This window comes from Ranitomeya variabilis, chromosome 5 (assembly GCF_051348905.1).
Source record: "Ranitomeya variabilis isolate aRanVar5 chromosome 5, aRanVar5.hap1, whole genome shotgun sequence".
NCBI lineage: Eukaryota > Metazoa > Chordata > Amphibia > Anura > Dendrobatidae > Ranitomeya > Ranitomeya variabilis.
The window spans coordinates 193550888-193578681 of NC_135236.1; the positions used below are offsets into that span (position 1 = coordinate 193550888).

At 44.9% G+C, this 27794-nt stretch overlaps 1 protein-coding gene across 2 annotated transcripts in view; it reads right to left on the reverse strand.

The window, feature by feature from the left end:
* Positions 1 to 27794, reverse strand: part of SQOR (sulfide quinone oxidoreductase) — a 153358-nt gene that overhangs the window by 27303 nt on the left and 98261 nt on the right. For both annotated transcript variants that reach the window (XM_077263692.1, XM_077263693.1), the window contains 6 exons: positions 18622 to 18871; positions 18358 to 18528; positions 11883 to 11936; positions 3661 to 3855; positions 1267 to 1476; positions 51 to 234 (listed from right to left, as the gene is read on the reverse strand). In XM_077263692.1, the coding sequence (XP_077119807.1) occupies positions 51 to 234; positions 1267 to 1476; positions 3661 to 3855; positions 11883 to 11936; positions 18358 to 18528; positions 18622 to 18855 (1048 nt within the window). In that variant the 5' untranslated portion in view covers positions 18856 to 18871. The remainder of the gene's footprint in view (positions 1 to 50; positions 235 to 1266; positions 1477 to 3660; positions 3856 to 11882; positions 11937 to 18357; positions 18529 to 18621; positions 18872 to 27794) is intronic.

Genomic DNA, 27794 nt, shown 5'->3' on the forward strand with positions numbered 1-27794 from the left:
TGGCTCAAAGAAGGATAAATAAATACACTCAGAATACAGAATTTTCTTACCTAAAGCAGCTGCTGTTTTTGATGTTGGAAGATTTGTACAATCTCCAATTCCAAAAACATTGGGGTACTTCTTATGCTGCAGGGTGTCCTTGTCTACATCCACCCAGCCAGCTGCATCTCCCACGGCACTGTTCACAAGCACATCTGGTGGTCCCATCGGAGGAGTCACGTGAAGCATTTCATACTGCAAGAATACAAGTCAGTCTCATCGTGTTTCATGCATGGAATAAAAGGTAAATCTATTATTGGCAAAAAGAAAAAAAATATTCTTGGCACCATCTTAAATATTTTGTTATTGGACTTGAGGAATAAAAATCAATAATCAAGTCCTCCAGAAGTGAAGTGTGTAATAAAAATGAGCGTCACTGGGTTACGTTCAAGAATGTATTATCAAAAGAGAATCCCAACTGAAGATGGGAAGGAGACCTCGGAACTTGGAAGTTCCCATAATGAAATTATTTCTAAAGACCCTTTGGCACTGCTTATACCGATGCTACTGGGCCGTGATCTTGGAAATACTGGACATGTCTCATTTCGGAAATGTACAAGAGGCACCAAAAGGGAAATAACGTTCACAAACCTAGACCAAGGTGACCACTGATATTCCAGTTTAGTGAAGAAGGGATCTTTATTTTGTAAGAATTATAGTTTGCATTTTCAATGTTTTTTAATATATAGTATAATTATTATTAAAGGGAACAGGTCAGTCCCCTGGTACTACCATAATGGTATGAGTACTGATTTAATTGATCGGATAAGATAATTTAAGTAACGTACTAATGCTGCATTGTTTGGGGAATGAACCTTTGATCTCTAGCCTGACATATGCTAATGAAGCATGATCAGGCTGGTGGGGTGTGAACTTCCCTCAGACTAGTCCTGCCAGGGATCTTATAATCACGCCTCCCTGGACATGATTGACATCATGGTCATGGTAGCACCATTATGGAGTCTGTCAATGAGACCCAGAGAGGTGTGGTCAGAAGATCCTAAAGATGACTAGTCTAGAGGACGAAATGCACCTCCGGACTAGTCCTGCCTCATTAGCATATGCAGTGTGTAGATTAATGCATCAGTATATTACATAAGACCCTACATCAGATAACAAAATCTACACCATAGTAGTGGTTGGGAACAGTCAGGTTACCTTAAAAGTTCCCTTTAACTACTTATTAATCCTGGATGTCTGGAGAGTTTTGTCATTTTTCTTATTTACCTGGTACACTTTGGTCTCCCCTGGGTTATCAATGTTCTCAAATATGGCTTCTTGTTTGTCTGCCCGCACCTCAATGAGGTTGTGCTTAAAGTTGACCTGAATATCTCGTTCCTTGATGATCTGTAACAAGGCGTCTGCATATTTTTTCACGCCAAAGATGACTCCCAAAGGCGTGTTAAAGATGAAGTTGGCATCAGAGCGCTTTCCTGTCTACTTGGGCAAAATAGGAAAGAAACCTATTTAGGAGAAATCAATTGCCTACAGAAAGGTATCATTTAATTCATATGTCGTGGATTTGTCGTAGAATTTCAGTGAGCAGCAACTTAAAGTACAATATAAGTAGAGGGCTTGTCAAAATCACAGTCATATGTTGTGAAAAATAATCTGCACAAGAATGAAAGCATAGTGTGGATTTTGATTGCAGATTTTACCCTATTCAATGCTTAGTACATGGAGTAGGGGAATCCACATGTAACATGCGGATTCTGTTTGCAGATTTGTAACTCATTTTCTGCAACATGTGAACATATCCTTACGCTACATTCCCACCATGAGCTTTTGGGTAGTTTTTTTTAAGTTGCAGTAAAATAGGTTACTTGCATTTTTCCAAAATACGCAGTGGGAATGTAGCCTAATACACCTTTCTGGCAGACACATCCTTACAAATGCGTTTGCCACTAACAAGGGCAAATCATTTGTGTTTTGACTCCATTTCCAGGAATCAAGACAGTTTCCCACCTATTGAGAGATTTTATTTTGGAATTGGACTCACAGTGTCACTAAAATTCTGTATTTCTTCTTAGGAGACACATGTATCTTGCTGGAGACAGAGGTGGTAAAAGACAATTGAAAGACCGCACATTCAGCGTCTCCCACTCCCACACTACCTCCTCATCCCATCCTCTCTCTGTTGGAGTCCCCCCAAGGCTCTGTTCTAGGACCCCTACTCTTCTCAATCTATACACTTGGCTTGGGACAACTCATAAAGTCCCATGGATTCCAGTACCACCTCTATGCTGATGACACTCAGATCTACCTCTCTGGCCCAGACGTCACCACTCTGCTGTCCAGAATCCCTATCAACCCTATCAGCCATTTCCTCCTTCTTCTCCTCTTGCTTCCTCAAACTCAATGTAGACAAATCTGAACTCATCATCTTTCCTCCATCCCATAGATCTTCCTTACCTGACCTATCTATCGCAATCAATGACATCATGCTTTCCCTCGTACCTGAAGTCCGCTGCCTCGGAGTAACCTTCGACTGCCCTGTCCTTCAATCTGCATATCCAAGCTCTTTCCACCCCCTGTCGCCTCCAGCTCAAAAACATCTCCAGAATCCATCCTTTCCTCAACTGTCAATCTACTAAAAGGCTTGTGCATGCCCTCATCATCTCCCGCCTTGACTACTGCAACATCCTTTTCTGCGGCCTCCCTGCTAACACCCTTGCACCTCTCTAGTCCATCCTTAACTCTGCTGCCCGACTAATCCATCTCTCTCCTCGCTACTCCTCTGCTTCCCCCCTCTGCAAATCTCTTCACTGGCTCCCATTCCCTCAGAGTATCCAGATCAAATTACTAATACTGACCTACAAAGCCATCCATAACCTGTCTCCTCCATATATCTCTGAACTCATCTCCCGATATCTTCCCTCACGTAATCTCCGGTCCTCCCAAGACCTCTTTCTCTCCTCCACACTTATTCGCTCCTCATCCAATCGCCACCAAGACTTCTCCCGAATATCCCCCATCCTCTGGAATTCTTTGCCCCAACACTTCCGACTATCAACCACATTCGGATCCTTCAGACGGAACCTGAAAACCCATCTCTTCAGGAAAGCCTACAGCCTGCACTGACCCGCTGCCTCCTCATCACTACTGAAGCTACAGCCTCACCAACACCGGAGCCTGCAACCCTCAACCTATTGTCTCCTTCCCCATAATCCTGTAGAATGTAAGCCCCCAAGGGCAGGGTCCTCGCCCCTATGTATCAGTCTGTCATTGTTAGTTTGTTTACTGTAAGTGATATCTGTAACTTGTATGTAACCCCTTCTCATGTACAGCACCATGGAATCAATGGTGCTATATAAATTAATAATAAAGACACCCAAACAATCAGTTTCAATAGGAAGAAGAACAATACTCTTTCAGGATTAGCTGTCAATAATAATAATACAGTAAGCGGAAAGTTTTAGCCAAGTGATGCATAAAAAAAAGGTTTAATGGACTGTAATGAACACAAGAACTGGACTAATGAACAGTCATTATGTCAGACATTATTATTTTACGGGACCCTTACTACAGTGTTGGGCCTCACCCACCGTATGTAGACAATGAGGCAGATATGATTAGTAATAATGATTATTATGTGACAGAAATGGAGTGTGCTGCGCTTACCTTTCGCAGATACTCCTCTGCTAAATACATGATCTTCTGTGGGGCGCCTGCACATTTCACTGGGGTGTTGGGGAAAGTGAATATGGCGTTCCCTTTTTTAAAATCTTGCAGAGCTTTCCATGTTTTCTCAACAGTTTTCACAGAGTAGTTGGAACCAATTTTGGGATAGTTAAATCCTTCTGGAAGTCCTTTCACCTAATGCAATAAAATAAGAGATGGCAAAGTCAGTGCACAAGAGAATATGCAAAACAGACATAAGGCAGATTTACCGGCGGCTGGTCTGGATAGCCCGGATTCTATCTATCCCATGCCTGCCCTCAGTGCCTACCAGCAAAACTAGGAAAGGAAAAAAAAAAAAAAAAAAAAGGTACAGCTGACACAATAAGGCTATGTGCACACAGTTTTTCACGCAGAAACTGAAGGGAAACTCTTGAAATCCTCCTCAATACTACAAAGCTGTTCAAAAACTTGGAGTCTTTTTGCTGAGATTTTTGAGCAGAAACGGAGCAGAATCTCCGTGTTCAGATAGTCGTTGAGCAGAAACTCTCCAAATCTTCCTCAGAAACTCACTACTCTTGAAAATCTTGGGAGTTTCTGTTCAAAAACCTCAATGCCCGATGCATCACGTCCGGAGTCAGACGTTCCTGATTCATAGAGAGGTGCACGTCTCTTCATGAATCCGGAACACCGGACCAGCGGAGTACACCTCCGGTAAGCGCCTTCCACCAATCCTATGCCTGCAGCTGCTGGAGTCATTTGTGGCATAGCGAACACCGCCATTCATCATAGATTTGTGCACATAGTCTCTGACTGAAAAGTCAGATGAAATCTGGCAAACGGCTTTTTCAGTCAAACAGGACCCAATTCATAATTGCATTTGTACCCATTTTTGTCCAAATTTTTGCCAATTTTTCTTTTTTCCCTCCATTTAGCAACTTTTTTTTTTTTTTTTTAAATCTATTTTATGTTTATGTTCTCCATAGTTATAAAATCTTAAAAATGGTGGCGCAAATTGACACCGCTAATGTAAATTCCTGCGGCGGTACCAACAAACCTCCACAAATGGTTTGTAAGAGAATAAAATAGACAGTGGTATACACCTAAGTGTATGCAGGTACGCGCTGGACTATTAGCACAACAAAATAAGGGCTATAAATGTGCTTGAGGACTGGCCATTTATATCAGTCCCATTCAATGCCAGTATAATGACCGGATCAGTGCCAGTATGTCCTCAATGTACTAAACACATATAGTCAAGGAGTTAGTGTAACATGTGTTTTCCTACCTCCAAGTGATGAACTAAAAGACTGTAGCGATGCTCCTATACTTCCAAATCCTCTCGGGTAGAGATGGTGTAGTGAGCAGGTGGCTGCCCCGGCCGGCAGCAAGCCACCACTGACTAACCTCCAGATGAAGACAAGATCCTGCAGAGCCGACGCCGCGTGTGTTCTCAACAGTGAGTGCGGGCGGTGCGCAGGACCTGTGTGACGTAGTAGGTCACGTGACCGTAATCCCCGGGGAGTGAGTACGATGTGCAGTTAAGACATAAACAACCAACGCGTTTCAGAGACGCCTGTCTCCTTCAGGGAACCCTGCAGGATCTTGTCTTCATCTGGAGGTTAGTCAGTGGTGGCTTGCTGCCGGCCGGGGCAGCCACCTGCTCACTACACCATCTCTACCCGAGAGGATTTGGAAGTATAGGAGCATCGCTACAGTCTTTTAGTTCATCACTTGGAGGTAGGAAAACACATGTTACACTAACTCCTTGACTATATGTGTTTACTACATTGAGGATATACTGGCACTGATCCGTTCTCCATAGTTGCCGGAGTTTATGATTTCCAGATGTTTTCAGCTCATTCATCATTTGTGACTTTTCAAAAAATGTGCAAAATTTGTCGCCAATGCACTCTGGGACTCCCTCTGTCCCCATTGTGATTTTATGTAACAGGAAAGAGCCATTGAACTAAAAGGAAGCAAAAATGGTAAAGACAAACATATAAACCATTTTTTTAATATTGCGCAAAATTCATAGAGTGCATGCCCTATTTTGAAGAATTTGGAGCAAAAAAGCGGCAATAAATATCACAAGACAACTATAAAAGATTAGTAAGATATGATAACATGCTGTGGAATTAATTTTCCTATAAAAGGGCTCGAGCAGATGACCATATGATTGGTCCAAGTGTGATCCGACAAAACATCAGATCACCCTTGGACCAATGTTAGTCAATGGGGCCACGCAGATTTCCGATTCTTTCCTGGGACAGACCCTGTATGGAGAAAAAAAGGTTGCAGCATGCCAGAGTTTGACCCAATATTTGGATAGCACTCGCCAATGCAAGTCAATGAGTTCTTGGATAACATCGAACCTGGATGACCTCTGAGTGCAGTCTGATTACTACGCACTGACAAAACAGATACATTTATTTTGCCATCTTCTCCTCATCTGAGAAAATTGGATGACACTGTGATCAAACTCTGATTTGCACTATCAGCCCGACTCTCTAGGATGAGAGACTATACGCTGGTGTGGCCCTAGCCATGACGAGTACAAGAAATAAATAAGAAAATGTAAAAGGCAAACTAAAACAGCGAACAGTACCACCTAGTGGACACAGTGTAATAACTACACAAGAAAGGAAAGTTCTACAGCACAAGAAAAATCGTCAAATCCCAAGTACGATATACACCTGTCAACTGCAGTCATTCAACGACCAACGATTGGCTGCATACAAACCAATCATTGGTCATTTAACAACCTTTTTAGACAGGTCAACAAAAACTCTGTGCACAGAATGTCACAAGCTTCAGGAGACTCAGATCAGACATTGCTGGAAAGGGAGGTGAGTATCTGTTATTTTTATTTCCACTGGGGAATCTTGTGTGACTAGTGGACAGCCCCATTACCATGACTCGGCAATTGCTATACTTCATTATTCGGTTGCGTTCCCATGATGAGCTTTTGGTGAGTTTTTTATGTTGCAGATTTTCTGCACCTATTAAGTAAAATAGGTTACTTGCATTTTTTGTGTGCTTTTTTACTTGCTTTTTTATCGTGTCTTTGAAGCTGCATTTTTTGTCTCTTGTTGTCATGTTTTAAATAAAGCTGCTTTGTTTTTGTATTTGATTTAGAAAAAGATCTATTGATCTAGTCAGGTGTGTTCTTTACCTGCAGATTTTCCCGCATCTAAAGCAATGATATGGGGAAAATCTGCACATAAAACTCAGCATACCTGCAAGTGAAATGAACATGCTGCTGGTTTGAAACATGCACCGCAGATCAGTTTACCCAAAGTAAAAAAAAAAAAGCACAGTGGGCAGGAGATTTCTATAAATTCCATTCACTCAGCTGCTGTAACTATAAGACGCTGCGTTTTTGATGTAGTGAAAATACGCAGTGTTAAAAAGTTGATAAAAAACTCATCGTGGGCACACAGTCTAAGGGTATGTTTCCACGGTCAGGAAACGCTGCTTTTTTGACGCTGCGCAGAGCTGCAGCGTCAAAAAAGCAGCGTCCAGATGTTCCAGCATAGTGGAGGGGATTTTATGAAATCCCGTCTCCACTATGCGTGGAAACCCGCACGCGGCGGCCCTGCGACTCCGGACATGCTGCGCGTCTTTTCAGATCGCAGCATGTCCGTACACCTTGCGGGGACGCAGCGTCCCCGCAAGGCATATCACAGGGCCCTATGGGACAGAGCGATCATCCCGGATGTGAAGAGTTAACACATCCGGCATGATCGCGTCCCAGAAAGGGGGCGGGGCTTAGCGCCGAGCGGCTTCCCCGCTGCGGCGATACCGCCGGCCATCCTGAACGTGGAGACATACCCTTAGGCCACGATCACACATTCAGTATTTGGTCAGTATTTTACCTCAGTACCTGTAAGCCAAAACCAGGAGTGGAACAATCAGAGGAAAAGTATAATAGAAACTTATGCACCACTTCTGTATTTATCACCCACTCCTGGTTTGAGCAGCAGAGTGGCTCAGTGTATAGCACTACAGCCTTGGTTCAAGCCCCACCCTGGACAACATCTGCAAGGAGTTTGTATGTTCTCTCCGTGTTTGTGTGGGTTTCCTCCGGGTTCTCCGGTTTCCTCCCACATTCTAAAGACATACTGATAGGGAATTTAGATTGAGTCCCATTAGGGACAGCGATGATAATGTGTGCAAACTGCAAAGAGCTGCGGAGTATGTTAGAGCTATATAAAAATAAAGATTAAAATATATATATATATATATAGATGAAAAAAAGAAAGACAGCACAAAAAAAAATAGAAAAAAAGAGGGCTTTAATGCCTTTTTTCTATTTTTTTTGTGCTGTCTTTCTTTTTTTCATCTATTACCAAAGACCATTTCAACAGTGGTTGGGAAGACGCTGCACTACAATTTGGTAATATAAGATGCTGTTCCGATTTTGAAATATATATATATATATATAAATACCGTATATACTCGAGTATAAGCCGACCCGAGTATAAGCCGACCCCCCTAATTTTGCCACAAAAAACTGGGAAAACTTATTGACTCGAGTATAAGCCTAGGGTGGAAAATGCAACAGCTACCGGTGAATTTCAAAAATAAAAATAGATGCTCCATACTGTTCATTATGGCCCCATAGCTGTGCCATATAGTGCTCTGCACCATTATTGCCCCATAGCTGTGCCATATAGTGCTCTGCACCATTATTGCCCCATAGCTGTGCCATACAGTGCTCTGCACCATTACTGCCCCATAGCTGTGCCATATAGTGCTCTGCACCATTATTGCCCCATAGCTGTGCCATACAGTGCTCTGCACCATTACTGCCCCATAGCTGTGCCATATAGTGCTCTGCACCATTATTGCCCCATAGCTGTGCCATACAGTGCTCTGCACCATTATTGCCCCATAGCTGTGCCATATAGTGCTCTGCACCATTATTGCCCCATAGCTGTGCCATACAGTGCTCTGCACCATTACTGCCCCATAGCTGTGCCATATAGTGCTCTGCACCATTATTGCCCCATAGCTGTGCCATACAGTGCTCTGCACCATTACTGCCCCATAGCTGTGCCATATAGTGCTCTGCACCATTATTGCCCCATAGCTGTGCCATACAGTGCTCTGCACCATTACTGCCCCATAGCTGTGCCATATAGTGCTCTGCACCATTATTGCCCCATAGCTGTGCCATACAGTGCTCTGCACCATTACTGCCCCATAGCTGTGCCATATAGTGCTCTGCACCATTACTGCCCCATAGCTGTGCCATACAGTGCTCTGCACCATTACTGCCCCATAGCTGTGCCATATAGTGCTCTGCACCATTACTGCCCCATAGCTGTGCCATATAGTGCTCTGCACCATTACTGCCCCATAGCTGTGCCATATAGTGCTCTGCACCATTACTGCCCCATAGCTGTGCCATACAGTGCTCTGCACCATTGCCCCATAGCTCTGCCATATAGTGCTCTGCACCGTCCATTATTGCCCCATAGCTGTGCTGCTGCTGCTGCAATAAAAATAATAAAACACATACTCACCTGTCTTGCTTGCAGCTTCTCGGCGCCATCTTCCCGGCGTCTCCCTGCACTGACTGATCAGGCAGAGGGCGGCGCGCACACTATATGCGTCATCGCGCCCTCTGCCTGATCAGTCAGAGCGGAGAGAGAGACGCCGGGAAGATGGAGACAGCGCCCGGCGTGTGGAACCAGGACAGGTGAATATGACATACTTACCTGCTCCCGGCGTCCCGCTCCTTCCCCCTGCCTGTGTTCGGTGCCGCAGCCTCTTCCTCTGTCAGCGGTCACCGGCACCGCTTCATTAGAGAAATGAATAGGCGGCTCCGCCCCTATGGGAGGTGGAGCAGCCTATTCATTTCTCTAATGAGCGGTCCCACGTGACCGCTCAGGGGAAGAGGCTGCTGCACCCGGAGACCGTGGGACGGGCAGGGGGAGTGACAGGATCGCCGGGACTAGGTAAGTATGCCTCAGCGCCCTCTCCCCCTCACCCGCCGACCCTGCCACAGACCGTGACTCGAGTATAAGCCGAGCGGGCACTTTCAGCCCAAAAATTTGGGCTGAAAATCTCGGCTTATACTTGAGTATATACGGTATATATATATATATATATATATATATATATATATATATATATATACACACACACACACACACACACACACACACACACACACACACACACACACATACCTATACCATTTGTATACATTTATTTCATCCATTCTATTTTAAACTGTCAGTTTGATTTTACATTGCAGAGCCCTGAATTGCCGGCTTTCTATAGGACACCGGTGCGTATTTCTCGCAAGTCACACTGATGGTCCGTGTGGTGTGCAAGGTTTTCTCACACCCATAGACTTTCATTGGCGAGTCTCGGCCAATATACGGTGCAAATCGCAGCATGCTGTAATTTCACTCGCACGTATAATACGGCCGAGAAAAACCAAAACGGATGATGAGATTTTTTTTTTTTTTATAGCATAGCACTCGTCTGTATTATACTGTAGTGTGACTCCAGCCTTAGATGTAGAGTAAAAGGCTTTAAAACTGTAAGAAGTGCAAAGAAAAATGAATGATACCTACAGTGAAACATAGTGGTGTCAGTGTCCTTATGTGGGGTTACATGAGTACTGCTGGTGATGGGGAGCTACATTTCATTGAGGGTATCATAAATTTACCGATGCACTGCTCTATATTGATAGAGAAGATGCTACCATTACACCATGCCCTTGGTAGATGTGCACTTTTCCATGATAATGATCCAAAACACCCATATCACCCCTGATGAAGACACTATTCAGTGTCGATGCGCGTGGGGCATGAATTCCCCCTGGGCTGCACTTAGCACTTTATCGCTCCATAATCCCATGGCTGTTTAGATCCATTAGGCGGGCGACCTTATTGGGTAAACAAACTTTGATATCTATAACAGAGTGGTTCCTATTTTTTATGCTACCTTGCTGGTCCTATGTATTTTGGTGATTGTTGCATTGACAAGTAACCCGTTTTCATCTTGTGCCTCTAGTAAAGGCTGCATTTATTTTGCATTTATTCTATTCCGACCAAGCTGGCGGCACACCAATTACTGAATTATATCTATACATAGAGTTGTTAAGATACTCTTTTGTTATATTGGAATCATGACTCTGGCACTCTCTTATCCAGCCTGTATTTGTATTGCTTGAATGTATTGGAATTGCATATTGTGCGTTTGTCCTGGGGAGGACCATATGTGGTCTGTCTTTTGGTCTCCAGCCATTTGGCTTTTTAAGTGTTTTTAATCAAGGTGTTTTCCTATGCTCTTTTTGTATATAGAGATTTGTAATAAAGATATTTTGCTCAGGTTGATCCCTGTTATGCATATTCTTTCCTGTCTTGTTTCTTTATATCATTTTGTATGCATGAGGTTGATCCCTGACCCTTATTATATACTGATGTGGTGCCCACTATTTCTATAAATACAATGATCCAAAACACACATCTAAGGTCATTGTTGTATTTCCTAAGAGAACAGGGTGAACAGTGGCCAAGTATGTCTCCTGATCCCAAACCCAAAACCCTAAACCCAACCAAGACCTATAAAGAATTCTGAAGAGACAAGTTGAGCATCACTCGCCATCCAGCATCCAGGCTCTAAAAAAGGTCGTTCTTCAATGAAAACAGATATTACAATATATGTCGCCATCTTATTCATTCCATGCCTAGATGAGTTAGTAAGATTCATAAAAATCATGGAGGTCATAAAAAATACTAGATGTAGTAGTTTTTAATGTGGGGTGTATTCATTTTTGCATCAATTGATTTAAGTAAAACTGAAGATTTTGAAAAGGAAGTTAGAACTTTGATCGTATGAGAGAAAAATGCATGACAAGCTAGATAGATATGAGCACAATGTATTCATCTGGGGTTGATTATATGGGTGTGAGAACATATAGACAATTTATGTAAAAAAAAAAAAAAAGGGTTGGACATGGTATGCCATTAAGAGGTAGGTGTATTGTGTATTACAGGTGTTAAGATGTTTTCAAAAAGTACAAAAATCTGTCCATACATTACTGCTAGTAAATCTGGATAGTATGTGAACACAGTTTTTACATTTCTTTGTCCCTATGGGCAGTACTATCTATCTGTTACTATTCACAGTATATCAGCTTATCATTTATTTGTGACTTCTGCATTTACATTCATATACAATAAATATAATTATTACTTTACCTTTTCATACTGCAATTTGAGACCAAGAGCAATAATCAAATATTTATAGCTGATCTGTAAAGGAGGAAAGCAAAAAATTAGAAAATAAACCATTGAAAGCTGGCAATGCCAACTACCTGTAATAAACTGTGGCCATATCACAATGTCGGGATGCCCTAGCAACCAGGTAACCCACACATGTACTTATGCTGGCTAACAGATGTAAATCATTCAGCTGCGGCGCTGAAAATTAAATCTCCGAGCACTAAAAAATACTCGGAGGACTCCCGAGTGTGCTCGAGAAATCTCGAGTAACGAGTATATTCACTCATCACTATTGATAATTCCTATGACTGTTTCTACAAAACCTGGTTTTATTGGCTGGAGTTTAGCTCGTCTGCTGACTAGCTGCCTCTTATTGGGGAAAGCTGAGCCTGCACTTTTTTGGGCTCCACCTTTGAACGCCCTTCCCCACCGCTTTCTCCTCCCTCTTTTCTTCGTGCTTCTGCTTTTCTCTTTGTTCTGGTTTATGGCTATGTAATTTCATATCCTGTTACGTAATGTACATGTTGTGCTATTGCCTTGGACGGCTTTCAGGATTCCAGTAATAAGTTAATATTTATTTAGTTTCTCAGCGATTGTTTTTCCATCTTGGCATGGTTAATGCCTTGTGGTTGTATTACCTCCTCTCTTAATAATTCAAGAAATAAAGATAAAAGTTTTAAAAAAATCTACATACAGTTACAGTTTAACTACACTGTATATGGCTCTGTCACAAATGCCATCTGTGTCTATTGGAGTCCTGGCATCCTCACTAATCCTCAGAACGAAGGAGGATAGTGCTCTAGTGTCTCCCCCTGCAGTTCCCTGGTTGTGCAAGGGCCTGCCGCCAGCCCTATCAACTAGAATGGGGCCACACTACACTTCTGTGGCTGGGGCACCACTATGCAGAGAGAATACAGAAGGGAACGCAACACTACACCTGTATTGTGTCCCCTTCATGCTCAGTTTTACTGGGGGTCAAACAAAGTAAAGGCAAATCCTAAAGATAATCCATCATTTTAAAACCTGCAATCACCCCTTTAACACTACAGTCAAGTGCCATAGAACAGGGGCTTGTTTATTGGTCGATTGGCAGCCTGTCTAGCAGGACGACCATAGAAAATTTCCAGGTCCAATGATCAGCATGTGTAAATGTGGCAAAATACTCAATTCATATTACACTAATGTGGTCGAACCTGCCCATAACGACGGGTACTGGCGCCACTCTAATGTGTAAAGGGGGAGCCCAGACAATTGATTGTTGGGGGACAAGGATCTGGCATGATTGATTTCGGAGTGCCGATCCTTTTGTTCTCCCTGAGATAAGCTGCTGCCAGAGATCAGCAGAGCAAGTATTCCTGTGTATGGGAGAGTCGGGAGAGATAGCGGCCTGCTGCACTGTCGGACAAGCCTGCGTAGATAGCCAAGGTGACATAAGACTACAACAGGCATTTAGCAGTCAGAACAAAAAAAGGAGAGTAATAATAGGGTATCTTCAGTTTCAATAATTTTTATTTTCAATAACATAGCAATTGAACAACAGTTTCCCTTACAAGGGAGTTCAATAGGCTTAAATCTAAACAAAGTGGAAAAACCATACATATATTAACTCAAATTCAAAGATACAAATATAACGAGACAAGGACATGGGGAGACATAGAAGAGGGAAAATGGGGAGGGAAATGAGATTCTGCACTTTAGCTCATGGTAAACAGCAGTATATTTACAAGACAAGGTTATACTTTGCTCCGTTTTATGGGTTCCAATAATAGGGTATCTTTAAAGAAAGAGACAGCTAGATACAATATTTTGTTGGTGATCGCTCCACTGGGAGTATGACGCGTTTGTCTTTGGGAATTTTTAAAGTGTCAGTAGAAACAAGTTATTCCTGTCATTGTTGGGCTGCCAGCTCACACTCTGCCTGTGAATAATGTCCTTCTGCAAAGCTTCTTGGGCATAATTAATTTTGTGTTCAATCCAAAGACCCTTGTTGTATACAGATACGAAAATTACATCCTACCATAGGTCTGATGTCAGACTCTGCCGAACAGTTAAAAAAAAAAGTTCAGGTTCTGGTACTAGAATATAACCCGGAACCCACTCATTTGATTGTGGTGCCCGAACATCCAGTGTTTGCCACAATGTCAGGTGCATGTCGGCGCGGTAAATATGGCTTCTTATCAGTGGTAAATTCCTTACCGTCGGTGAGACAGCTGCGGTTTCCATGCTTCTTGTGAGTTATGGTTGAACCCCTCCAAGGTAATTTCAATGTTAGGTAGAGTTAGGATAGTAGGGGGGAGAAACCCATTAGATTTAGCTATTAATGGATAGTTGGAGACCTTAGTGAGGGCAGTTTCAGTAAAGTGTAAAGAGTGGAAACCAGATTGTAGAGGGTCAAGAAGAGTGTGATCTGAGAGATAGTGGATTAGAGGAGAGTTGGAGCAAGCATTCCGGGAGATTAGAGATAAAGGTAGTCTGTAGTTAGCAGTGCAGTTCTGGTTAAGGGATGTTTTTTTTTTTAATCTTAACAATGAGATCCCTTTGCTCTGTTGTAAGACGTTTACGGATCATGGCTTTTGCTGTACAATGCAACTAAGAAACGGTCAGGAAAATCCTACTAAAAAAGCTAAACTTCATAGAAGGTTAATCAAAATCACTGTAAATGATGGCAGCTGCACACTGACCACTATCTAATATGAGTTAACATGAGTTGGCCAGTTCTGAACACAACCCAATCCTCAATTATAGGAGGGTGTTCATTATTATTTTTAATTACCCCCCTCAAAATTATTTCAGTTTATTTATCAATTGATCTGTACACATTATGGGCAACATTAAGATGGAAAAAAATTATGAAATTATTTTCTTGGTATGATTTTTTTACATGGCCAAAAAAATGGTACTTTGTCAGGGATGTGTAGAGTTTGTATGTCCATTGTATGTGCAGAATGGGAAGAAACATACAATACAGTATTTGGCAATTATAATGTAACAAAGTTTTGTTGAAAAGATCTGTTATCAGACACTGCAACGAGTGATGGCTTACCACTAATCCTGTGGTCCACAACCTTCCGAGTCACATTTATCTCTGACAGATGGTTTCAAGATACATCAACAAAGCACCCCATCATATTGACAACCAGAGCCCCATAGCCAAAGATTCCCCATACCAGACACACCAAGACATTGTACACCCCTCCCTTATAGGCAGTATACTAATAGCTAGGGGTTCCCACTTACCCCCATTTGGTATTCTCACATCAAGCACACATCTCATCATTGAACCTCATTAAGTGGCAGCATTATCCCATCCCCAGCTTATGATGGTTCCAATTATCCCATCCAACCTGGGAGAAAGCTGTGAGGCCTGCAAGCCAAAAGTTGGGGACCCCTGCTTTAACCCAATCACCAGAAAATTAAGCCACAGTCCTCTTAGGACATAAATGTCAGTAGGTCAGTGAAGTACTAGCTATACAGACATAGCTAAATATTTTGCTGCAGCCATTTCTTTTACTATGTCACCAGGCAGAATGAGCTACAATAAATGGGCAGGGACTTGTCTGACCAGCACAATGACTCGTTAGTCGTTACACTAATACAACTAAGGAAATTAATGTATATCACCAGTTTACAAGGTTTCTTTCCCTCCAGCATTAACAAAATTCATTCACACAGTTTTGGTAATGTTCAAGGGTTGTACACCTTTGGGGGACAACTATTGTTTTTTTTTACCTTTTATACACATATTTTGGGCTAAAAATAATTTTTACAACTTTGATTTCAGTAAAAATTTTGCATCATTTGCCTTCTGTACCCTCTGTAGTTTAGTGTCTATTGCTGGCTGCAGATTGTTAATAATAATTATTATTTATATAGCGCCAACATATTCTGCAGCGCTTTACAGTTAAACAGTTCATACACAACAGTCATAAGTAACAACGTGAAAGATAATACAATAATTAAAGTAAGATAAGACGACCCTGCTCGTGAGAGCTTTACAATCTACAATGAGGTGGAGGGAGACACAAAGTACAGGTGTGTATTTACAATGATGGTCTAGCCATCTTGAGGGAGTGGGGGATAGATAAAGGCTACATGAGCTGTCACCAGCCAGTATTTGTGGTGGGGTTGGGTGCGGTGGAGTTTGATGGAGGGTTATTCTCAGTGAATGGGCCACACACACAAACACATAAAATGACTTTGATTAGGGAACGTGATAGGCCGCTCTGAACAGATGTGTTTTGAGGGAGCGCCTACAACTGTGCAAGATGGGGATAGTTCTAATTTCTTGGGGTAGAATATTCCAGAGGATTGGCGCAACACGGGAGAAGTCTTGGAGCCGGGAGTGGGAGGTACGGATTAGTGCAGAGGTTAGTCGAAAGTCGCTTGCAGAGTGTAACGAGCAGGTAGGCTGATAAACAGAAATGAGGGAGGAGATGAAGGGGGTGCCGCACTGTGGAGAGCTTTGTAGGTGAGAACAAGCAGTTGGAATTGGATCCTATAATGTATGGGCAGCCAGTGGAATGATTGGTGAAGAGTGGACGCGTCCAAGTACCGATTAGCCAGATGGACGACCCTGGCTGCTGCATTAAGGATGGACCAGAGAGGGGAAAGTCGAGTGAGGGGGAGGCCAATTAATAGAGCATTATAGTAGTTAAGGCGGGAGTGGATAAGGGCGACAGTGAGGGTTTTTGTTGTTTCCTCGGTGAGAAAGGGCGGATTCTAGAAATGTTCTTTAGGTGTAAGCTGCAAGAACAGGCAAGAGATTGTATATGGGAGGAGAAGAAAAGATTGGTGTCAAACAGAACACCCAGACAGCGCGCCTGCTGCCGTGGCGTTATTTTGGTGACACCTATGGAGAGGGAGTTGTCAGATTTAGGGAGGATAGTAGATGGCAGGAGCAGAAGAAGTTCAGTTTTGGAAAGGCTGTTTCAGATAGAGAGCGGACATTATGTTGGAAACTGTGGACGGACAGACAGTCACTGGTGTTCTGTAGTACAGCGGGGGTAAGGTCAGGGGATGACGTGTATAGTTGTGTGTTATCGGCATACAGATGGTACTGAAAGCCAAATCTGATGGTCTGTCCAATGGAGGCCGTGTAGAGAGCGAGGAGAAGTGGGCCAAGGACTGAGCCCTGAGGGACCCCAACAGTGAGAGGAAGAGGAGACGAAGTAAAGCCAGCGAACAGAACACTGAAGGAGCGGTCAGAAAGATAGGAAGAGAACCAGGAGAGGGCAGGGTCCTTTATGCCTATTGACTGGAGCATAGAGAGTAGGAGATGGTGGTCAACAGTGTCAAAAGCTGCAGAGGTCGAGAAGAATGAGCAGAGAGGGGTCACCGTTATATTTTGCTGTCAGAAGGTCATTGGTCACCTTGAGTGCAGTTTCTGTCGAATGTAGGGGGCGGAAACCGGACTGTGAAGGGTCTAGGAGGGAGTGAGTGGAGAGGTAACGGGTAAGGCGGGAGTAGATCAGGCGCTCCAATAATTTAGAGATGAAGGGGAGATTGGAGACTGGTCTGTAGTTATTTGTGCAGAGGTTTTTTTAATAATGGAGTAACGATAGAGTGTTTGGAGGAGGAGGGGAAAATGCCAGAGGAGGGAGAGATTAAAGATTGTAGTGAGGTGAATAGTGATGACTGGAGAAAGAGACTGGAGGAGATGTGTGTGAAAGGGGTCAATAGTGCATGTAGTCGGATGAGAAGAAGACAGGAGCCTGGAGACTTCTTCTGTGATGGGATCAAATGTGAAGAGAAGAATAAAGGTACCGTCACACTAAGCGACTTTGCAGCGAGAACGACAACGATCCGTGACGTTGCAGCGTTCTGGATAGCGATATCGTTGTGTTTGACACGCAGCAGCGATCTGGATCCCGCTGTGATATCGCTGGTCGTTGCTGAAAGTTCAGAACTTTATTTGGTCGTCAGATCGGCGTGTATCGTCGTGTTTGACAGCAAAAGCAACGATGCCAGCAATGTTAAACATGGAGCTAACGACCTGTAAGAACGATAAGTGCGTCACCGTTACGTCACAGGATCGCTCCTGCGTCGTTGTGGAGCTGCTGTGTTTGACATCTCTACAGCGATCTAAACAGCGACGCTGCAGCGATCGGATCGTTGTCGTTCTCGCTGCAAAGTCGCTTAGTGTGACGGTACCTTAAGTCTCCAGACTCCTCCCTGAGTTAACTGAGAAGCCGTCAGTCAGTTCGCTATGAAGAGTTTGTAACTGTCCTTTATCTGTCTTTTTCTGAGCACCTTTCAGCTGATTTATGACCACAACCTAGATTAAAGTTGAATGTGCAGGAAACAAAGTATGTAAAAGCCAAATGGTGAAACTGTTTTCATGAACCCTAATTGCAAAAAGGATTTTTGGCCCAAAATACGTGCATTTAAATAAAGAAAAAAAAATGTCCACAAAGGTGGTAAATTCATTCTTTGTTCAGAACATTATATTCACCTCTTTTCCGTCATCGATACGGATACAGTTTTTCTCAGGATCGAACCCTTTGACTTCTGATTTGATCCATTTGACACCAGATGGGATTAAGCTTGAAGTAGATCTTGCCGAGCTGGCCAGCTGCTTTGCTCCACCGCCAACAAGCGTCCACATGGGCTGGTAGTAGTGAACCTAAACAAGGTAAAACTGTGAGTGATTGTGCACATCATTCTGCTTCATGGCAGAAATAGAAGCCTGTACTGAATTAGCACAGAGTCCCAGTACCTCACTTGGTTCAATGACAGCAACTTTTCCAGCTCCAACTTTTCTCTTCATACGAGCACTCATGGTGATCCCGCCAGCACCTCCTCCAACGACAACTACATCATAGTACTCCTTGGCCGCATATCTGGTGGTCATGTGTAGGCTACGACAGGAGCTACTCTGCATTCCAGCTCTGAGTAAGTGAGCACACTGCTGGACTTGGGCACCAGAGGCTACCACTCCAAAGAAAGCCATCTCTAAGTATAGTTATCTACAAAACAAAGAAGTAACAATCACTAATGTGAACATGCACCATACACAAATGTCGTCAGTATTACTATTATTATTATAATTCTTAAAGTGGTATTCTGGTAACAACAAGTTGTCACTTTTCACAGAATAGGTGAAACTTACTAGGTTCGTGGGGATTCAATCACTGTCACTCATACCAATGGCCGGAATGAGGCACTTATGTACCCTGTATGAACGAAGCGGAAGTGCTCATGATCGACCCCTGCTCCATTCATTCTCTACAGGATCGCTGGAGAAAGTCGAGGGCTGTATTGGTGGCTTACATCTCAACCGTGGGACAGTTTATTTTAACACTTTTTAATTGGTTTTATTAGAATATCTGGCTTTTTTTTTTCTTCACAGCCCATGGAAATTTCCTTAATTGATACAAATTGTTTTTACATTACTTATTCATTAGCTTTAAAGAGACAGTTCTCATCTTGATAAATTGATAACACTGCAAAGTGTGGTCCTAAAAAATAAACAGGGTTTGTCTTTTAAAGGGAATCTGTCAGCAGGATTTCACCCCAAAACTATTTATATGCACATGTATCTCTTTCAAAGACAAGCCCAGCAATACCTTTACATGGTCAGTCCCTTCCTCCACTACTGAGAAATCAGCATTTTAATTGATATGAGGCTGAAGAACTATTAGTAGATTTGAAGCCTCTGTCACTCCAGCTCTATTTCCTTCCCAGTGCCACTGCCTCCTGCTTGACCAATAGCCTCTATGACTTCAGGCAGAGGAGCTGTCAGTCAAGCAGGAGGCGGTGCTGAGCAGGAGCTAGAGCTGGATTGACAGAGGCTTCAGATCTACAGTTGCTCTTCTGGGAATGCTGGCTTTCATCGTTGCTTTAAAAGTACTGAGGGCCAGCAGCTATAAGGGCATCCATACAATTAATACAATACGCCATGAGTCCAGTAAACCCATCTGTTCCATGGAAGCTATGGTGTATGCGTAAACAGTGGGGTCACAGATCCTATGAAGCAGGTGTACGTGGGGAACTTTTCCTTGCATACAAGCGTAATAAGAACACGGGCTGGCAGACATCTCCTGCACGTAGGCTATTCACAGGCGAGAAGACGGTATGTACACAAGGTGTGGTTCCTATGGCTGTCTGTCACTTCACACTGTTCTTTCTAGGTAAAGGGCCATTTTTTGTAGCACATACTCATTTCCATCTAGTAATTGTTCCCTAAAGGCTTTGGCTACACGGCAACATGTTCAGTGCGACCCAAACCATTAGTGAAACTTGTTTATGACTTGCTGTCATGTGACAATTAGGGTTTTGATTAGGCTGTAAAAAAAATGGCTTAATCAAAGATAAGTCGCATACGACTTGCATTGAAGTCTATGGCAAGTGGGTCATGTGTGATTTGTGATCAATGACAGACAGTTCAACACATTGGGAAACAATGGCTTGTGGATAGTGATAACTTGAATTATTAGGAATAACCCTTTAATGAGCTTTGTATCACATGCGATGTTAAATTGCCAAAATACCAAAAGTGATATAATGACATGTAAAAATGAGGAAAATGGACTGACTGAGAGGAATGTCTTACTATGCTCAATATGACCTGGAAGGCCATCTTACCCCGGGACTTGCTCTCTCTGCCCTCCTATATCTCCCTTATACTGAATTGCCGACTGAGGTGCGAGCTAACCCACTTCTAATGTCTACATGGAGGGCATGGCAGAAATTACGTCGACACTTCCAGCTCTCTCCCTCGATGTCTCTTCTTTTTTCACTTATTGGTAACCCCACTTTCAGGATGGGCAATCTCACCCCATCTCTATCAATGGTACTCCTAAGGTATAACATCTATTAAGCACTTCGTCCACCCCGAGGAACAAACGATATACTCAATAGAGGAGTTGAAATGTAAATATCCCACCGCCATATTCCCTCCCTTCCAATACTTGCAAGGTAAAAGCTATGTAACAAAAGTACTAACACATCTTTCTGAACATGAATGGAGACCATCCGTGCTTAGACGGTTCACTAGATCTAATTCCCCATCTGGTCGAATAGCCACTAATTACAAATTCATCCATGCAGGCCAGGACTATGAACAATTCTGATTTCCGCTATCAAAATGGCAGATCGAAGATTCCAGCTTGTCCTGCAACACTATTTTGAAAGCTCTACACCAAGCCTAACTCCTCCCTTCAGCTCGTTTCCTAGAAATGAGACTGAAAATCTGTCATGGCTCCTACGTGACTCCGCAAAAGGGTCATAGAATGGGGCTGTACACAACTTCCAAATGTTTTAAATGCTATTCCCCAGAGGCCAACCTGTTTCATTGCTTGTGGGCATGCCCGGTCATTAGACCATTTTGGGAAAGAGTATGGCGATACACTGTTACATATCTGACAAACTTTGTTCCAGACGAACCCTTATGGGTCATATTTGGATATTTAAAACCAGATAACTACACCTGCTCTCCAGGGGCCCGTAAACTACTGCATTTGGTGGTGGCAGGCAGTGCTAAGGCCATTTTACAGACATGGACCACGACCATGCCACTCCTTTCAAAATCTTTCTAGAGAAACTATCGTTTTTGCTTCAGATGGAATGGGTTGAGGCCTCTTTACATAAAGAGGGAAGGATGCAGGCCTTTTTCAAAAGTTGGAAAAGCTTCATCTCTCTGCTCCCACAATGTATCCAGAGCGATATTAAGACCTGTTTTCAGCTGAAGATCTGGTACCAGGAGCAGCTACTACTGGGGGAGACACCTGTACAATGATATTTCTGGGTGAACAGCTGCGGAGAGGCATTTCTAGGTGTTTGGGGTGTACTTTGGGGTCGGTGGGTCCTGAACTTAAAGTTGGATGAATATGCTTAATGTCTGATGGATAAACACTATACTCGTTTCTGATATGCTCCCCTCCCCCCCTCTCTTTTTTCCCACCCCCGGTTTTCGTGTTTGTCTTGATCTACTGTTCTGTGTACCAATGCAATCTCTATTGCTGATGTTTTGATATATATCCCTCAAACATTACCTGCATTGATATATGTATGTATGAAAATTTTTTGCATTCAATAAAAAAACAAAGTTTAAAAAAAAAAAAAAAAATGAGGAAAAATAACAGAGCTAGATGTTCTCAAATTTGCAGCCACGTGTATTTTTTTCTGAAACGTTCCAGAGAAAATATGGTTAGAAGATCCGTCTGGGAATCATAGAGACAAGACTAGTCTAGCACCATCCCCAACATCATTCCAGGTGATTGTAGGCAGGGCTGTGGAGTCGGAGTCGTGAAGTCGGAGCCCATTTAGGTGGAGTCGGAGTTGGTATAAAGGACCAACTCCAACAATATATAATAAATTGGGTACAGTATTTTAATGTAGTTTGTGGGGAATATTTTTTTCATAAGAATTTGGGAAAGTTATGAAATGTCCTATAAATGTCTGTCCTATTCCTGATCTAAGGTCTAAACTTTTAGCTGAGATGAATCTGTGCTGCAGTTTATGTTCATGATAAGTAGCGAAGCTCCTCCTCTACAGATAAGGAGAAAAAATAAACACATAGGGAAGAAAGCCTACATTCATCTCAGAATTTCTGGAGTGAACAGGAAAGCAGGATTAAAGAAGGTATGTACTTCCTAAGGGTATGTGCACACGTCAGAATTTCTTGCAGAAATTTTCCTGACAAAAAAACCGCATGCGTTTTTTTCATGTGTTTTTTGTGCGTTTTTTTTTACAAATGTATAGAATTGTGGGAAAAACGTGGAAAATCCGCAAAATTAATGAACATGCTGCTTTTTTTTTACCGCGATGCGTTTTTTTCGCGGAAAAAAAAACGCACCATGTGCACAAAACATGGAGAATGCATTCTAAATGATGGGATGCATAATGTATGCGTTTTTAATGAGATTTTATAGTGTTTTTATTGCGAAAAAAAAAACGCGAAAAAACCTGAACGTGTGCACATAGCCTCAAGCATATCTAAACTTTTAATAAACTGTGCATAAATCAATAGTCCAGTATATATTGTCTCTGTATGCTTGATGTTTTAGTTTGTTTTTCCTCTTAGCTCATGTTTGGAGAAATTACCTGCTCTGATGACTTATATACACTATACACAGAATATAAGGGGAAAAAATGTTTTCTAACATCTCAAATTCGGAAATACAGTAACAGGATCGATGAGGATATATATATATATATATATATATATATATATATATATACAGTGCCTACAAGTAGTATTCAACCCCCTGCAGATTTAGCAGGTTTAATAAGATGCAAATAAGTTAGAGCCTTCAAACTTCAAACAAGAGCAGGATTTATTAACAGATGCATAAATCTTACAAACCAAAAAGTTTTGTTGCTCAGTTAAATTTTTATAAATTTTAAACATAAAAGTGTGGGTCAATTATTATTCAACCCCTAGGTTTAATATTTTGTGGAATAACCTTTGTTTGCAATTACAGCTAATAATCGTCTTTTATAAGACCTGATCAGGCCGGCACAGGTCTCTGGAGGTATCTTGGCCCACTCCTCCATGCAGATCTTCTCCAAGTTATCTAGGTTCTTTGGGTGTCTCATGTGGACTTTAATCTTGAGCTCCTTCCACAAGTTTTCAATTGAGTTAAGGTCAGGAGACTGACTAGTCCACTGCAACACCTTGATTTTTTGCCTCTTGAACCAGTCCTTGGTTTTCTTGGCTGTGTGCTTTGGGTCGTTGTCTTGTTGGAAAATGAAATGACGACCCATCTTAAGATCCTTGATGGAGGAGCGGAGGTTCTTGGCCAAAATCTCCAGGTAGGCCGTGCTATCCATCTTCCCATGGATGCGGACCAGATGGCCAGGCCCCTTGGCTGAGAAACAGCCCCACAGCATGATGCTGCCACCACCATGCTTGACTGTAGGGATGGTATTCTTGGGGTCGTATGCAGTGCCATCCAGTCTCCAAACGTCACGTGTGTGGTTGGCACCAAAGATCTCGATCTTGGTCTCATCAGACCAGAGAACCTTGAACCAGTCAGTCTCAGAGTCCTCCAAGTGATCATGAGCAAACTGTAGACGAGCCTTGACATGACGCTTTGAAAGTAAAGGTACCTTACGGGCTCGTCTGGAACGGAGACCATTGCGGTGGAGTACGTTACTTATGGTATTGACTGAAACCAATGTCCCCACTGCCATGAGATCTTCCCGGAGCTCCTTCCTTGTTGTCCTTGGGTTAGCCTTGTCTCTTCGGACAAGCTTGGCCTCGGCACGGGAGGAAACTTTCAAAGGCTGTCCAGACCATGGAAGGCTAACAGTAGTTCCATAAGCCTTCCACTTCCGGATGATGCTCCCAACAGTGGAGACAGGTAGGCCCAACTCCTTGGAAAGGGTTTTGTACCCCTTGCCAGCCTTGTGACCCTCCACGATCTTGTCTCTGATGGCCTTGGAATGCTCCTTTGTCTTCCCCATGTTGACCATGTATGAGTGCTGTTCACAAGTTTGGGGAGGGTCTTAAATAGTCAGAAAAGGCTGGAAAAAGAGATAATTAATCCAAACATGTGAGGCTCATTGTTCTTTGTGCCTGAACTACTTCTTAATACTTTAGGGGAACCAAACAGAATTCTGGTGGGTTGAGGGGTTGAATAATAAATGACCCTCTGAAAAGACTTTTCACAATTTAAAAAAAAAATAAACAAAGAAATAACATTCTTTTTTGCTGCAGTGCATTTCACACTTCCAGGCTGATCTAGAGTCCAAATGTCACAATGCCAAGTTAATTCCAAATGTGTAAACCTGCTAAATCTGCAGGGGGTTGAATACTACTTGTAGGCACTGTATATATATATATATATATATATATATATACACTAGATGGCAGCCCGATTCTAAAGAATCGTGAGTCTAGAATCCATATATACTTTATTTATTCAAATGTAAGAATAATACAATTAATAAATAATAGTAAGAAAGAACAAAAAATGGCTGCACTCACCAGCTCTTGACAATTCTTGTTATTTAAGGTACAGTTACACAGGATCCATGAACATGCTTATGAGGGGAGTGATGAAAGACATCAGACAACAACTTTGCGTGTTGTGGCAAATGCCACAACAACGGTTCTTTGCTTAAGAACAATAATGTAAATAATAAATAATATGTATCAATAACTATGTATATTGGTATGTTCTTTCTTGGCACAAATTGCAGGAAGTAGTATTCTAGGCAATTATATATTAGATGGGCATTTCCTGAAGGAAATACATGGTGCTTGAACAGCGCTACCAGCTTTACAGCAGCACTTTTCACACACGGGACTGGGGGGCGCGCTTACTTTTGCACCCGGGGCCGGGGGCGCGCTTACTTTTGCACCCGGGGGCGCACTTACTTTTGCACCCGGGGGCGCACTTACTTTTGCACCCGGGGGCGCACTTACTTTTGCACCCGGGGGCGCACTTACTTTTGCACCCGGGGGCGCACTTACTTTTGCACCCGGGGGCGCACTTACTTTTGCACCCGGGGGCGCACTTACTTTTGCACCCGGGGGCGCACTTACTTTTGCACCCGGGGGCGCACTTACTTTTGCACCCGGGGGCGCACTTACTTTTGCACCCGGGGGCGCACTTACTTTTGCACCCGGGGGCGCACTTACTTTTGCACCCGGGGGCGCACTTACTTTTGCACCCGGGGGCGCACTTACTTTTGCACCCGGGGGCGCACTTACTTTTGCACCCGGGGGCGCACTTACTTTTGGGGCCGCACTTACTTTTGGTGGGCGGGGCTCCTCGGCCTCCGATTTGGTTGGTGGGGCCCCTCGTCCTCCGATGTGGTGGGCGGGGCCCCTCGGCCTCCGATTTGGAGGGCGAGGACCCCCGGCCTCCGATTTGGTGGGCGGGGCCCCTCGGCCTCCGATTTGGTGGGCGGGGCCCCTCGGCCTCCGATTTGGTGGGCGGGGCCCCTCGGCCTCCGATTTGGTGGGCGGGGCCCCTCGGCCTCCGATTTGGTGGGCGGGGCCCCTCGGCCTCCGATTTGGTGGGCGGGGCCCCTCGGCCTCCGATTTGGTGGGCGGGGCCCCTCGGCCTCCGATTTGGTGGGCGGGGCCCCTCGGCCTCCGATGTGGTGGTCGGGGCCCCTCGGCCTCCGATGTGGTGGTCGGGGCCCCTCGGCCTCCGCTTTGGTGGGCGGGGCCGGGCCCCTCGGCCTCCGCTTTGGTGGGCGGGGCCGCTCGGCCTCCGATTTGGTTGGCGGGGCCCCTCGGCCTCCGATTTGGTTGGCGGGGCCCCTCGGCCTCCGATTTGGTGTGTGCTCTGCCTGGGGCCACTGTGCTCTGCCTGGGGCCCCATATGCTGCCTGGGGCCCCTGTGCTCTGCCTGGGGCCCCATATGCTGCCTGGGGCCCCTGTGCTCTGCCTGGGGCCCCTGTGCTCTGCCTGGGGCCCCATGTTCTGCCTGGGGCCACTGTGCTCTGCCTGGGGCCACTGTGCTCTGCCTGGGGCCCCATGTTCTGCCTGGGGCCACTGTGCTCTGCCTGGGGCCCCATAAGCTGCCTGGGGCCCCTGTGCTCTGCCTGGGACCACTGTGCTCTGCCTGGGGCCCCATATGCTGCCTGGGGCCCCTGTGCTCTGCCTGGGGCCACTGTGCTCTGCCTGGGGCCCCATATGCTGCCTGGGGCCACTGTGCTCTGTCTGGGGCCCCATATGCTGCCTGGGGCCCCTGTGCTCTGCCTGGGGCCCCATATGCTGCCTGGGGCCCCTGTGCTCTGCCTGGGGCCCCTGTGCTCTGCCTGGGGCCCCATGTTCTGCCTGGGGCCCCTGTGCTCTGCCTGGGGCCCCATGTTCTGCCTGGGGCCACTGTGCTCTGCCTGGGGCCCCATAAGCTGCCTGGGGCCCCTGTGCTCTGCCTGGGACCACTGTGCTCTGCCTGGGGCCCCATATGCTGCCTGGGGCCCCTGTGCTCTGCCTGGGGCCCCATATGCTGCCTGGGGCCCCTGTGCTCTGCCTGGGGCCACTGTGCTCTGCCTGGGGCCCCATATGCTGCCTGGGGCCACTGTGCTCTGCCAGGGGCCCCATATGCTGCCTGGGGCCCCTGTGCTCTGCCTGGGGCCCCATATGCTGCCTGGGGCCCCTGTGCTCTGCCTGGGGCCCCTGTGCTCTGCCTGGGGCCCCATATGCTGCCTGGGGCCCCTGTGCTCTGCCTGGGGCCCCATATGCTGCCTGGGGCCCCTGTGCTCCCTGGGGCCCCTGTGCTCTGCCTGGGGCCCCTGTGCTCTGCCTGGGGCCCCTGTGCTCTGCCTGGGGCCCCTGTGCTCTGCCTGGGGCCACTGTGCTCTGCCCTGGGCCACTGTGCTCTGCCTGGGGCCCCATATGCTGCCTGGGGCCCCTGTGCTCTGCCTGGGGCCCCATATGCTGCCTGGGGCCCCTGTGCTCTGCCTGGGGCCACTGTGCTCTGCCTGGGGCCCCATAGGCTGCCTGGGGCCCCTGTGCTCTGCCTGGGACCACTGTGCTCTGCCTGGGGCCCCATACGCTGCCTGGGGCCCCTGTGCTCTGCCTGGGGCCACTGTGCTCTGCCTGGGGCCCCATAGGCTGCCTGGGGCCCCTGTGCTCTGCCTGGGACCACTGTGCTCTGCCTGGGGCCCCATACGCTGCCTGGGGCCCCTGTGCTCTGCCTGGGGCCCCATATGCTGCCTGGGGCCCCTGTGCTCTGCCTAGGTGTAGGACACTGGTGACGTCACTTATCTCCGGACATTAGCTCCGGACATTATCTCAGGACATTAGCTCCGGACAAAGCCACGGAAGTTGGCACAAATTGCAGGAAGTAGTATTCTAGGCAATTATATACTATATATATATATATATATATATATATATATATATATATATATATATATATATATATATATATATACAGTGCCTACAAGTAGTATTCAACCCCCTGCAGATTTAGCAGGTTTACA